Raw genomic sequence first — 14,703 nt, forward strand, 5'->3', positions numbered from 1 at the left:
TTCAGCAATTCTTGACACGGATTGTCATTGCTTTCATCAGGACCACAGTAAACTATTTGCTACTACGAACAAATTTCAAAACTGATACTTAGATCACCTGTATCCACTAGATGTCTGTATCGGTAGCTTCACCTTTCCAATTTGGGGATTGCTAGGAATAGTGAAAACATGGAGATATTAAACAGAAGTCTTGTTAGTAAAACACCGCATTCCTGTGCTTCCAAGTGGGGTAAGATGTCATCTCCTTTGGTTATTTTGACAATTCGATCAAATATTGAGATTTTAGCACTAAATAAGATATTTCTATGATTGTGCTTGAACACATGTCATTTACGACTAGGATTGTATAGTTAGAACCTAGTACATTTATACAAGCACAAGAATGCAGTGTTTTACTAACAAGACTTCTGTCTTTAATATTGGTAGAGTGGGTAGCAACAGAATAAAGTCACGTTCAGTACCCCCTCATGCAATTTTACTTCACACACATTTTCTTTTGTTTTTTCACTATTTTTTGCACTACAACATCAGTCCCCTTCTTTAACATTCAAACATCCTCTTAGTTGAGAAGTAAGACCACGTTAATCTATCTGACCATGCGAGGGTTTTAACAATCTTAGCCCTCCATGTGTAAGACAATAGATAACACCATCAGTGGTCTTAAGAGGAACCCAAATGATGAAGGGCGGTTCCGTGTGGTGACTGATGGGCATCCTTATCTGATCACTTGGTGGGTTTAGTGTAAAGGTGACCTATGTCTTTATAGTTTACACATAGCATGGTATTAGAGTCCTCTGTAGGTGCTCATCCGGCGTTCTTGTTCTTGTTATCCCAGACCCTCTGACACTTCTTGTCTTTCAGTATTGTGGGGGCCGTATCAGAGTTTGGTCTTTAAAATCCCCTTTGACCCTCTTTAAATGTTTGTTGTTGGTGACTCAAATTACGTCTGGCCCAGCAATTGATACCCTGACCGGCACCACGGTCTTCACCACACCTCCACTAATGCCCACCAAGCCCCCCTATTGCCTGGCAGTGACGGGGGCAGGTTTGGGGCAGATGGCAGAGGATCCTGGCACTAGCAAGCCAGCAGTGTTGGAGTGCCGGGCTAAGCGTCCAACTACATTGCCCCCATGGCCATGCCCCTATTTCTCTGCCATTGTTCCTCCCTCTGCATCCCCACCCTTCTGATACACCACTGGTTCCAGGTTATACACACTGGTGGCTGCTCTGCTCATAAGCCCCTAGTATCAATGAAACTGCTGAAAAGCTGTTGAAGTGTCCAGCCACACATATCAATGTTAGTGTACCTTCTTGAAGAATAGTAGATCAGAACCTTGATTGTGACTATCATCATCTCAACCCATCATTGGCATATTTATTTAGGACATTGTAAACAAGATGCATGTATTAGGTATGGAAAAATGCATGTCTAGATTTATTCAGAAGCCACACTTATTCATTTCATTCATTCATTTCATAAATCTTTATTTCGGTAATTATATCACCATAAAAGATATCCATAATTCATTTCATAGGTATTAAAACAATAAAACATTAAAACATCACAATTCATCAGGTACATAAAAGTTTTCCTCTATATAGAGTTTCTGGGTTTGTTCTACAGTCAGTCGATAATCAGTGTCCAGCCTTAAGGTACTGACTTCTCAGGTACCACATTGCACCTAAATATTTAGCCACAGCAAAGACAATGTGATCAGTCAGATCCGATTTCAGTACTCTAAACGCGGCCAGGCACTCCGCGAACCCCAAGCTCCTACATATGGGGATAATCCATTTCTTGCGGGAGGCGTGGTAAGCTGGACAGAAAAAGACTATGTGGAGTTCTGATTCATTGTCCACTCTGCAAGCCGGGCATAAGCTAATTGCTGATTTACTCCACTTGCTAGTTAGAGCTCCGATGGGAAGAGCCCCATGCCTCCATTGTAAATATAGTTTCCTGAGAAGAGGAGGATATATATTGTCCAAGGCTGGTTCAAATCTGTAATTGTCCTTAATAGATAAGAATGACTCCGTGAGTGTGCCCAGAGTTTGCTGACGACGGAGTGCCGCTAATTTACTGTCGTAGTATGCCTTTGCCAGACTCTTTTTGGAAATTAGTGGGCATGCAGATAGAGGATCAGACCAGAGTGACGATAGGCCTAGACCCTCCAACTCGGTTCTAATAAATTTAAGCCATTTAATTTTCCCAGCGTTAGGCATGGCTAAAACTTCCTGTAGACCCTGCCTATAACTGCTCAGTTCTGGAGCTGCCCACAGCCTGCGCCAGTAAACCAGGGGGCGCAGTGCGAGTTCTTCGCTTAGAGGTCGCAGCCCTAAATCTAACCTCAGTGGAACAAGGGGCGTGCTAGGCGGAAGTCGTACCACCTGCCTAATGAACTTCTTCTCCTCTTTCACCAGTTCTGGAGAAGTTACGTGGCCCCATAGCTCACAACCATACATGACAGCCCCCCTTGCCTGTGCCTTGTAAATCTGGAGTAGTGGGCCGACGGGTTTGATAGGTGACCTATTGTTTCCCATGAGCCTCATAACCCCTCCCGAGTACTGGGCCAATTTAAGTAGTGCTTTCTGTTGGTGTGTGCACCAGGTCATATTCTCATTTAACAAGAGCCCAAGGTACTCAAAGGTACGCACCCTTTCAAGTCTGGTCTGGCCGATGGTAGGGGCGGTTCGTAGCCTTTGTGGGGCATTAAAGACCATAAATTTGGTCTTTAAGGTGTTCATTTCTAGGCCATGTTCCCCACAAAACTCCACAAAGCCATTTAGGACATGCTGTATCCCCATTGGGGACTTTGAGAGCAACAGGGTGTCGTCGGCGAACATTATCGCCGGCACCACGATTTATTCAGAAGCCACACCTATTGTATGCTCTAACCTCCTGAAAACAAAAGCACGTTCAAGTCTTTTCCCACTGTTTGTTTCCACTGCCAACAAAAGGAGATATTAAAGGGCATCTGCACTGTTCATAATTCTCCGGTATCCTGAGATTGAGGGGTTTGTGGTGGCCCGTATGGGGCCACTAGTAACTGCCTAATGTAATGCTACCTGATTACTATACGGACTTGTATCTAACATAAGGGACTTATATTAACAGCTTGAGGTACAGCAGTCCCCTACAGCAAGGACTTGTGTATGATTGGAGGTGCCTTTAGTAAAGGTCTAAGCAAGGGACCCAACTTTAGAAATGTTTATGTTGCATGTTTTCATGTAAATGCCACATTTGCAGAAGGGTTTGTTTTTGTTTTCTGTATATTTAAATCGTGTGGCATAGATAGGTGTAGAGTAAAAAATCAGTAGTTAGTGGGACTAGGCATGTCATATGAACAAGCATTAGCTGATAAGGGCTGGCTTGCGTTTCTATTCAGTCCTATCTGAATTGGCAAATCTTGTTTAAAAAAGCTTAATTTCTTCGCTTTTCCACTGGTTGTTTATGTGATTATGATTACTGTGTTTCAGTGAACTAATCAGAATAATCGTTTTCATTTTTTTTGTAGACAAGCGCGCTATCAGAGCGAATTCCAACTCCAGTCGCTGGCGCAGCGTCCACCTCATCTGTCAACCAGGAATTACAAAGCAGGTAAAGGAATCTTCATTCACGATTTTTCCATGAAACAAATTCATTCTTGAGAATGTTAAACCGAAGTAACTGACATACAGAATATGATAGAACTTTATGGAGTTAAGGGTCTTTCATAAACACCACCACGATTTTCTACATGAATTAAGATCCCAGTGAAGATACCTTTTGACTGCCAGTGCAATGCATGTTCTATAAATTGAGCTTTATTCAAGTGACAAATTTGCAAAATGTAAAAGTAAAGTTTTGCCCAGGTCTACACTAGAGGACCAGGGCAATGATGGTGACATGCTTTAAACAGAGGCAGCAGGCAGGTGGACCCGATGCTCTCCCTGATGGAAAGGATGGCCCTTCTGTTTAGGGAAGGCGACAAGCACTTGTCAGACGACCTACTTGAGCATTTAGGCATAGATGCATCAAGGTAAAATGCGCTCGCAAAGGGGCAGATTCTCAGAATCTGCCCCTTTGCGACCAGTATTTTTGCATTTGGGGTGCATCATCCCAAATGCAAAAATCGCAAATTAAGAAATCGCAAAATTGTGATTACTTACATTGGAATCTCAAATTGAGATTCCTTAAATGCAATGCATTAAAGTTAAAAAAAATAGCGATTTCGCTAATAGGGCTCGCAAATTACCATGAAGTTAAACTTCATGGTTATTTGCAAAAACTTTGAAAAATGCACTTAAGTGCATTTTTCAAAGTTTCATGTTGCGCACACACATGCCCTAAGGGCATGTGTGTGTGCAACATATGTGCACAGATCAATTTCAGGGGTGCAACAGGGTGTCTTTTGGACACCCCTGCACTCTTGAAATCGCATTCTCAATTTGCGATTCTCTAATTGCGATTCGCAAAGTGAGAATGTCTTCCCATTCATTCCTATGGGCCTCTAGCAAAATGGGTTCCTGATGCATCTGGGGGTTAGAAAACATTTCAAGCTGTTCCACTTAAGTCCATTAAATTGCTAGTTGACCTATCTGCCGCGTTGCTACTATATATTTAAAAGAACATGGTGAAATCAAGATCATATTTGTGGACGACAGAACAGCAAAAACCTGGTCTTAAAACACATACACTTTAATGTAACATCACCTTTGAAATGCAGTAGAACTAATTTAAAAACAGGAAACGTTTCAGCTTGGCCAAATATCAGGTACATTCGTGGTTTCCTGTTGTCCTCATTTTGGAAATCCTTTAATTTCGTTGGGGATTTTTCCAGTCCTTGGAGTGTTATCAGAACGTTTGTCTCCGCAGCGTCATTCTCACGAGGGCGTCGCAGTGATCTGTGTATTGATTGGTTTTCCATTAGTGATGACGATCATGTCCTCTTGGTGACTGGGACGACCTGACCTCACACAAGGTCGAGCGATTCAAATGTCACATCCCTTTTCAAGAGGTGCTGCGGTGTCACAGATGTCTTCAGTAGGAGGAAACACGGAAAAAAGATGATTGCATAGATTATGTAAAACAACAATTCCCCTGATGATCAGAGAGCTTTAACTGCATGCTTTTTATTACTACTTGAACACATTCTTAAATATCGGTTGCAGCATGACAACTGCTTTTCAGCCACGAAAATGGCGGGTATTTGATGCTAATGGCGCTGATCTGATTAGTTCTGTTTCTTCCTCCAGACTAATCCAACTGCTGAGGAATGCATAATAGTTATTATAAACCCAACGAAGCAGAAAGTTTAAAGATTTTTTCAGCTCTGGGGATTCAGTACCAATTTGATTCTTTAAATCCATTATTGAAAGGGTTGGTTCATCTCTTAAACCTGCATTCAGAGCAGCTGAGATAGAAGTTTACAAGAACACTTTACTTTCTTTGATTTAGTTTTGCAATCAGACTTTGAAAAAGAATTGTCACTGCTGTTTACTCTCAGAAGCCCCCCTTCACTATCCCTAGGTCCCCCATTTAAAGCAGAAGGGCTTTCATTTATGCTGTGTGGCAGGCCAATCGAGCCGTGAAACTGAAGCATCAGCACCCATCAGCGTCAGATGCCAAAAGTGAAAGACTATTTATTTTCCCCTAATATTCATATTTGCAAAAATGGAAAAAAATAATCATGGTAGGAGTGAGTGATTCCCCTCCCATGAAAAACTGTGTAAACAGAAATGAAGGCCTATCTGTAAGATGTAATGCATCATCAACCTGCCTGAGCCCCTTCTTAACAAAAAAAAATAGACATACATATAATACACTGTGGCAGCTCATCATAAAATGGAGCTGTGTTGTGATACTATTACTTCGAAGTATGTAGGCTCTAACCATTCTTCTGCCAGTGACCGCCCTTTTGAATATGTGCTGTGAGTTTGTTGAACTCAGCCTTGAGGTGCTATCTTTTGGGGTTACTAGGTCATTCCTCCGTACTCTCACCAATTGGACACAGCTAGAAAATGTGATTGGCCTGTACCTCAATGGCGAGTCCAAAGACCACTGGGGATGCTGGAGCAGTTCACTCAGTGGCGTCTCTACAGGTGATTTTTAGGGGGCTCACAAGAGGCCCCAGATATTACTGATGGGTCCACCTACAACTGGCGATCATGAAGATTGGGCGCATGCGTGTTATATAAATATATTCTCTGATAAAAACAAAGATTACAGGGATGTAATAGCTGGGTATGGTAATATTATCTTTCCTTAGAATTGAAAAAAACCATAGAAATGTACTGAAAAAAGCAAAGGTTAAAGTGACGTTATAGTTAGGTGAGAAAAAACACTGGAACTCAACAGTTATAGTTTCGTTATTTCAAGTAACTATAACTTGCACCTCTGCCATGCACAGTGTTGTCAATTGTATTCCTTCAGTTGTCCTCGGTAATGTTACCAATGATGTGACTTGACATGTCATGAGTGTTGTAATATAGATGGTCATAAGCAGTGCATGGCAAGTAGGCAAGTTATAGTTACTTGAAATAACGATAGATCTTGAAATTTGGTTTAAAACATTACGTTTAAACTGACATTTTCTCCTAACTATAAAGTCACTTTAATCTTTGTTTTTACCAGCAAATTAGTGTATTCTGTTTTTTTGTATGTATAGTGTGATATTATTACAATACCTAACTATAACGTCACTTTATCTTTTTTTTCAGTGAATTTCTAGTTTTAAAAAAGCATAAAGTAATATTTTGTCACAATACGCAAGGCCAACCCACCTAGCCCTCCCTGTATCCGACCCCCCACAGGCAGCCTAGCCTCTGCCATGCACATCCTTTAGCCAGGCGTGGCGGGAAGTTGTTTGCAGAAACCCACGGCAAACACTCGGGCTCCACCCCTTAAAAAAAAAATCAGATCCCGCAAGACTCATGTGAGAGGCTTCATGGCCCCTGTGCTTCTGTGCGACTCCCCCAGGAGTCCAGGGGCTGTGCTGGCTCCTGTGGGACACAAACAGGATCATGGAAATCCACACAACCCCATTTCTTTTTAGAATTTGGACCAGATGTGTTTCTCGAGGCCCCTCCCCCCATTAGGTCCAAAGTGTCAGGATACCCCTATCTCCCCCCTTATACCTTATTTTTGTTTAATGTTCAGGACACAGGGACTGGGTCTCAGTGTCCTGAAATGGCAGCTGTAACATTTTTCCTCATATTGCGGCTATCCATTCAGAGCGTGAGCTCCCGCTTGAGCGAGAAGATCTACGGGCAAAGAGGCCCTCTCTTCCGATCATACTACTCTATTATAAAAACTTGCATACCCCCTGGACTCAGTTGAGAGTCCTGCAAGCCAAATTGTTCAGGTATATATTGAGTTGAACATTAATTTCTCAAAAACTACTGAGAGGATTTGCACCAAATCACAAAAAGCACTGTTTCTGGGAAAAGATCTAGCTTTCTACCAAATTTGGCTTTATCCTGTTCATCCATTTGGGTTGTAGTACTGTTCAAAATTCCTTATAGAAATTGCATGGGGAAAATTTTGTTTGGGGCCCCCCTTTTTTTGTCATACCCCAAGCACATTCAAGAAAAAGCACCCCAAAACTTCAAAGTCAAAGGAAGCATCTGACGTTGATGAACTTTTTTATTGGAAAGATTCAGACGATTTGTCAAATGACGGCAACGTTATTACTAAACCAAAAACGATGTTCGTATGGTAACTACTCTGAGCCAATGACGACTGTAATTAATATACACACACACACACACACTCTCTCTCGCTCTCGCTCTCTTTCACTCCCTCTCTCTCTCCCCCCTCTCCCTCTCTCTCTCTCTCTCTCTCTCTCTCTCTCTCCCCCTCTCCCTCTCCCTCTCTCTCTCCCTCTCTCTCTCTCTTCCATTCACTATCATGGAGGGCTGAAAGAAAAAAAAGTAATTCTAAGATTCTAACATAGTAGAAAGCAAGTAAAGAAAACCAATGGTAAGCAATCGGGGTGCTCTAGGGCCACGGTAAGTTTGTGGTAAGCCCACGATAAGTCTTTCGCAACCAGAAAGCTTTCTTATAACACCATTTGTAATATTTGTTTCTCCGAAAGCTCTGACTTCAAAACCATACGTGCCTTTACCAAAAATATGTTCTGTTGACTGCAGGATATAAATCAAACAGTAAAGTTTGAGCTATGCAGAGCATCTTTTTGTTTTCCCTTTTTCATTCCTTACTCATTGGCAAAAGGGTAGATTGTTGCTGTTTAGTTTCTAAATTCGAGGGGATATTTATTGCTCTATAAGTATCAATCGCTTATTCCATACTGTCCTCCCTTGTGCCGCCTGGTTGCAAATGTTCAGGCTGGCAGATGAGTGATTTGAAAAATACCACTCTCCTTCCCCGTCAGTCTACACTGGTTCTGTTTTTCCTGCCAGGCAGTAGGGGCATTTCAGATATTTATTACTACCGAAGTCTTGGGATGCCATCTTGTGCTAATGTTTACTTTAAAATCTTGTCTAGTGAACATTTGCTTTTTTCAAGTGGTTTAAACCATTCAGTCATTGTATGCCATTTGTCTTCATATTGTTATACAACTTTTAAAAAGTTGTAGTGCTCTGCCCAGAAGCAGTGCTGACCTGCATTTTATTCTAGCAGAGTCTTGATTATTGGATGATGTAGTTAACAATATTTAAAGAGAATGAAGTGTAATTGAGAATTCACATTTGCATACAGATGATCTCAGCAAAATAAATATTACCACAGATGCCAGACAAAATAATTTAAAACGGAGAGTACGTTATAATAAAATCTGAAAATAAATGTTCTCATGGCACAAAGTTATTTGCATAGTAAATACTTAATTTCAGCTTTTTGCCTAATATTAGCTGAAAAGGCACATTTGTACAGAAATATGAAAAGTGGAAGCAGGCCGATATGCTTTGCCGTAGGTAGTCTGGTCTTATGTCTTTTGGAGCACCACAGATAGGCAATGGTCTCACTCTTAAAAACTACTTGCACACAAATATTGCTTCTCTGTTGGAAACGGATAGTTTTGCAGTCTGATGTTCATGGCATCACACTCAATGGAGCAGCAGTTCTATGCAGTTAGAATTTGTTGTGAGGTAAAAAGGCAAAATGTTCTTCTAGAATTACATTTCCAGTGACCCGTTTCTTCACTAAATATGACTGCTTCTTCTATTGTATAATGTATTAATTTAGCAGATTTTATCTCTCGTTAACAGGACTTAAAAGCAGGTAGCTGAGTGTATACATATTGACATTGCATTGTTACCTACTTCTTACTTATTCTCTAGCTTTACAAAGAAAGGAGTTTATTATGACACCTAAGAGTACACAAAGGGGGAAAGGAAGAGCTGCGTGATATTTACGCAATGTACACCGGATCAATTAAATAAAGGCATGAGGTTTGCATTGATAAGGAGTTAGTTGAGTATATGAAGGGAGGTAAGTCCATTATCTGGGGAGATTTGACTGGAACGGAAGGAGCTCAAACTCCTTCTTATAGTTCTCATAGGGAAATGAAGTTTCTTTAGCTTTTGACATGGTTTCCCAGACCCTACATGACCCTCCTGAGAAAGATTACCTAAGCTGTTTCTGGAATGTCAGTGTTTGTAGAGGAGGAGTGTCCAAGATCCCAAAAATGTATTTACCTCCAGAGATGGTCAATTTGTGGGCAGAATAGTTTGGTGAATTGGTCTCTTGCTTGTATTGTGATGTGGCCATGTCTTCTTGCTCAGGTGCATTCTAGCAGTGGTGTTCTTGAGAGGCGTATGTTGTCTTTTGGAGAATTTAGTAAGTGTGGAGTTGTCATAGCCTAAACTGCAAGAAATTGCGATTGTGTAACGGTTCTGAACTTATACGATTAACAGTGATCTGCAACGTCTTAGTTACTCTTTTATCTACGATATTTATAATAGGAGTAATAGGAGTGTGCTTAATTTACTTTTGTTTAATTATGTAAAATTTCTGCAAAATGTCACAACATTACATGCATTTACATGAAATGCGTATTTGGCATTGAGCACACTATTTTAGCACGAAATGTGTTCTTGCATCCATTTTGGACACGGGGACGCATTTTGGCAAAATAAATAGCACTAAAAACTCAAGCATTGCGAACAACAGTCACTGGTGGTCATGTCGTTTGCGTTGTTCCTTCTCTCTTGCACTATAATTTTGCAGTGCAAGCGGTATAATTATGCAACGTGAATTCACTTTGAATTTTCCATATGACCGGCGTTATGACCATGCAATTGAAATTTCACCCAGGCCAATTTTTTTATATTATGTTTTTATTAGGTTTTGTAATACAACCGATATGTAGCTCATTACTGCACATGAAACGTACCAACATGTACATCAATTATGTCACAGATGCACAGTGAAACAGCATGTCTATCTACTTTGTAAGACATGGTCAGGGACAACAACCTTTAAGTAACATCATTTTACTTCTAATTAGTGTGAGATTTAAAGACCTTCATCGATTTGCATATGGCTGGGTCCAAACTGGAATGGCGTGTTGAGCAAAAAAATATGAATGTAGGCTCATATCTCTGACTGGGAGTGAGTGTTTGACATTGTTCAGCATTCCACCCATCATTTACTCTTTTTACATTTGTCACCCCAAGTGCGCCGGATATGACCAGACGTGGGTCTTGTGCTCTCCATGCCACTGGATTCAAGCTATCCTGGCTGATGAATGGTAATACCCCGAAACCAGTTCTAGGATGCTTGTTTCTGGTCCAGGGAGAATTTAGCCTGGCAGTTTGGGCTGGACTGTTCCGATGGGGAGCAGGGTCAAGGCTGATTTGCATATGGTTGGGTCCAAACTAGAATGACATGGTGAGCTAAAAAATTATGTATTTAGGCCCAGATCACTGACTCGGGGTGACTGTTTCACATTGTTTAGCATTCCGTCCATCATTTTTTCTTTTATAAAAATATTGTAAGCAGGGCCTCTGGAAATATGCGATTCTACGGGTGTGGCATTTTTTCGTATAATTATGGATTTGCCACACTACCTACATAATCCATCATCTGCTGCATAATTTGCGGATTATAGTAAGAAAAATATTTCTTGTTCAAATGTGTCAGAAGTTACTAAAAATATAAAAATGTGTTGCTGCGCAGTAGATAGCCATTCGCAAAGGTGGTTTACTCACTTTTCAGTTGCTTATTGCTGTATGTGGATGCTAATCTGTTACTTTGCCCAGGCAAGGTTATCATGTGTAAAAATTGAAAAATAATGACTAAATACTACCACAAACTGTACTTAATTTCTCTGAACAATGTGCCGTTTCTTGCAACATAATTTAGTCAACCGTGCCTCATAATTTGTTTGTCCCCTGACGCATAAATTCAGTGGCCGTGACTATAAGTGTCAGATTTCAATAAAAGAATCCGGGCTGGAGAGGTTGCTTTCCTGCCTTGGGTCATCTACAGAGATTCTGTATGTATTAGCTTCAGTTCACCCAATAGTAAATCTGGCCATGTTCATGCCAGGCCACCAATACGGGTCTGCAGAAAGCTTGTTAGAAGTACAGCTCTGGCTTGGCCTATTTGAGCTAAAACCAGCCAATCATAGATTAGCCGATAAATTCCCATGAGTTAAGGGACGTTCTGGACATTTAGGCACGCCTTTCTTACGTGAGCTGCATTACACAAAGCTAAGCAAGCACCCCTCTGCGGTTGATCTTATCCTCTACTATACTTATAAAATTACTACATGCATGGCCATAGGCAAAATAAGTAATACATAACAGTTATAAGTAACCAGCGGCTGATGAATTTATAAATGTGACTTACAAGCATCCAAGGGGCTGACCTTTTCACCCCCACTCATTTTGTATAGATTAAATAAGTCCTTGAAATACAACTTAAAATGGCTCTAGCCAGACCTGAAATACAGATGCTTGCTATGAGAAGGCAAAACACACAAGATGATGGACGGAATGTTGCACAATGGCAAAACATTCACCCCCAGTCACAGGTCTGGGTTTAATCCATTGTTATTTTGCTCACCAAGTCACCCCAGTTCAGACATGGCCATATGCAAATCAGTCTTGACCCTGTGCCTCATGGGAACAGTCCTGATTGAACTGCCAAGCCATGTCTTCCCTGGACCAGAATCAAGCATCCTAGGACCGGTTTCTGGCTATCAGCCGTCTTCAGCCAGGATAGCTTGACTCCAGTGGCTTAGTGAGCAAGGGACCCACATCTGGGCATACCCTTCCCACATAGGGTGAACAGCAAAACACAGAAGATGATGGACAGAAGGTTGCACAATGGCAAAACATTCACCCCCAGTCACAGGTCTGGGTTAATGCATTGTTATTTTGCTCACCAAGTCACCCCAGTTCAGACATGGCCATATGCAAATCAGTCTTGACCGAGTGCTTCTTGGGAACATTCCTGACCGAACTGCCAAGCCATGTCTTCCCTGGACCAGAATCAAGCATCCTAGGACCGGTTTCTGGCTATCAGCCGTCTTCAGCCAGGATAGCTTGACTCCAGTGGCTTAGTGAGCACGGGACCCACGTTTGGGCATACCCCTCCCACATAGGTTGAACAGCAAAACACACAAGATGATGGAAAGAAGGTTGCACAATGGCAAACATTCACCCCCCGTCACAGATCTGAGTTTAATCCATCGTTATTTTGCTCACCAAGCTACTCCAGTTCAGACATGGCCATATGCAAATCAGTCTTGACCCTGTGCCTCATGGGAACAGTCCAGCCCGAACTGCCAAGCCATGTCTTCCCTGGACCGGAATCAAGCATACTAGGACCGGTTTCTGGCTATCAGCCGTCTTCAGCCAGGATAGCTTGACTCTGAGAAAAAACCTAGATGATGATCTTGGGGAATTTGTCTCCCTTTAATCCCAAAACAATGTGGCCGGCTGTCCTGGGCCCGTTCCGGCCCCCAAGACCCAGATAAAAAGCCTGGGTATCTTAAAGATACTTCGCAAAGTTCTTCCCCTCATCCTCTTCCAGGCAAGGAAGCTCATGGTCCAGGCACTCATTCTATTGCATCTGGACTACGGGAATGCCCTTTATTTAGGCTTCACATGCGCAACCCTCTCAAGACTCCAGACGGTACAAAACTGGGCTGCCAGAATTCTTCTGGATATCCCGAAAGACCGAACAGCAAAACATGCTTTGAAATCCCTCTACTGGCTCCCTATCATGGAGAGAGTCACTTTCAGGGCCATGTGCATTGTCCACAAGACATTAACCAGAATTGGTCCTTCCATCGATCACTCTATTGTTCGACCCAACCGTCCCAATAGACACCCTTGCTCTGACGCTCTACACCTTGCCACAGTTCCTAGGATTAGCAAAAATCTAGAAGCGGGGGTCGTCTGTTCTCTTACAATGCTGCTAGCTCTGGAATTCTCTCCCTCTCCATCTGCGCAAGGAATCTAGCCATCTTACCTTTTGCAAACTGTTAAAAACCTGGCTCTTCCCATAGCCCGGTTGGTTCTCTAGTGCTTGCCGCTACCAGCGCTGGGATGCCCCGGGGTAGCCTTGCGCTTAACAAGTGCATTTTTCATTTAATTTCCATTCATTTCATTAAAAAAACATCTGTTCTTCTGAATTTTCCCCCGGTTGTAGTGCAAATCCATTTCTCTGCACCACGATCTCTTAGAGCAAACATTTTACGTATTCATTTATTCAATAAACTGAAAGTATAAAAATTAACTAATCAGTACATGTTGTGGTGTTATCGTGGCACCCCACGATTTTCATTGCACAGGAAATAACTAATTGTGGTAAAACAAAGCTCTAAAAAGCATTTCGAAGAACATGAATTTGACAACTGTTGGTGTGGATTATTCATACTACAGGTGTTTGCTTGTATCAATCCCAGCTTGTGTATTTTTTATTCTGTGTTTCGATTCTCATAGTTGATATGCTAATTGTGGTGACTCACACACACACAGCACTAGTCAGTGTTTGCGCACCTAGCCCCTCTGCATAGATCCTTTTGCTGGTGGTAAATAGGCTCTGATGATTGATGACGGTGATTTTTTACCAAGCTATAGAAATAACTTGTCTGCAAGGTCAGTAATACGATTCCATGTTGTGTCTGTCAATATTCCGTTTTGTCTAGCACAGAAGCAAAATTTCCATATCATATGCAGCATCTCTCCAGCAGATGAATGGAAACCATTTTGTTATGCTATACAATGGAACTTTCAATCACGAAACAGCTGGCGCATTAATAGTATTCATGAACTAGATGCGGGCTTCGTTCTTTTTGAGGCATGCTTTATGGCTTTGATTATCCGAGGAAGTACAGGTTGTCCAGCTGGCTAATTTCTTCTTTGTTTTTTGTTTCAGCATGCTCTGGGAAGAATCTTTGCTAGATAATTTGCTCAATTTTGCTGCAACTCCTAGAGGACTTTTACTTCTTCAGCAAACAGGAGCCATCAACGAGTGTGTTACCTATATGTTCAGCAGGTTCACACAAAAGCTACAGGTAGGTGTGGTCAAGAGTCCATGATAGTATTGAAAGATGAAGTGTGCACGTTTTAATTCAGCCTTTGCAGCGATGTACAATTTGCTTATGTGTCGGGGGCTCCTATGGGTAAAGGACCTTCTGCAAAGGAGTGATGCTGTAGCTAGGTCCTTGTTTTCGGTCCCCACTCAGCTTGTACCTTTGCAGGAGTTGGAGCAGTGTAGAGGAAATGAAGGACACCCTCAGTGGAACAATG

At 41.8% G+C, this 14,703-nt stretch overlaps 1 protein-coding gene across 1 annotated transcript in view; it reads left to right on the top strand.

Moving 5' to 3' along the window:
• Nucleotides 1-14,703, top strand: part of TBC1D32 (TBC1 domain family member 32) — a 959,368-nt gene that overhangs the window by 434,700 nt on the left and 509,965 nt on the right. Inside the window, exons 18-19 of the mRNA XM_086926728.1 lie at nucleotides 3,513-3,595; nucleotides 14,330-14,468. Of these exons, the coding sequence (XP_086782854.1) occupies nucleotides 3,513-3,595; nucleotides 14,330-14,468 (222 nt within the window). The remainder of the gene's footprint in view (nucleotides 1-3,512; nucleotides 3,596-14,329; nucleotides 14,469-14,703) is intronic.

Source organism: Lissotriton vulgaris, chromosome 6, assembly GCF_964263255.1.
Source record: "Lissotriton vulgaris chromosome 6, aLisVul1.2, whole genome shotgun sequence".
Taxonomy (NCBI): Eukaryota; Metazoa; Chordata; class Amphibia; order Caudata; family Salamandridae; genus Lissotriton; species Lissotriton vulgaris.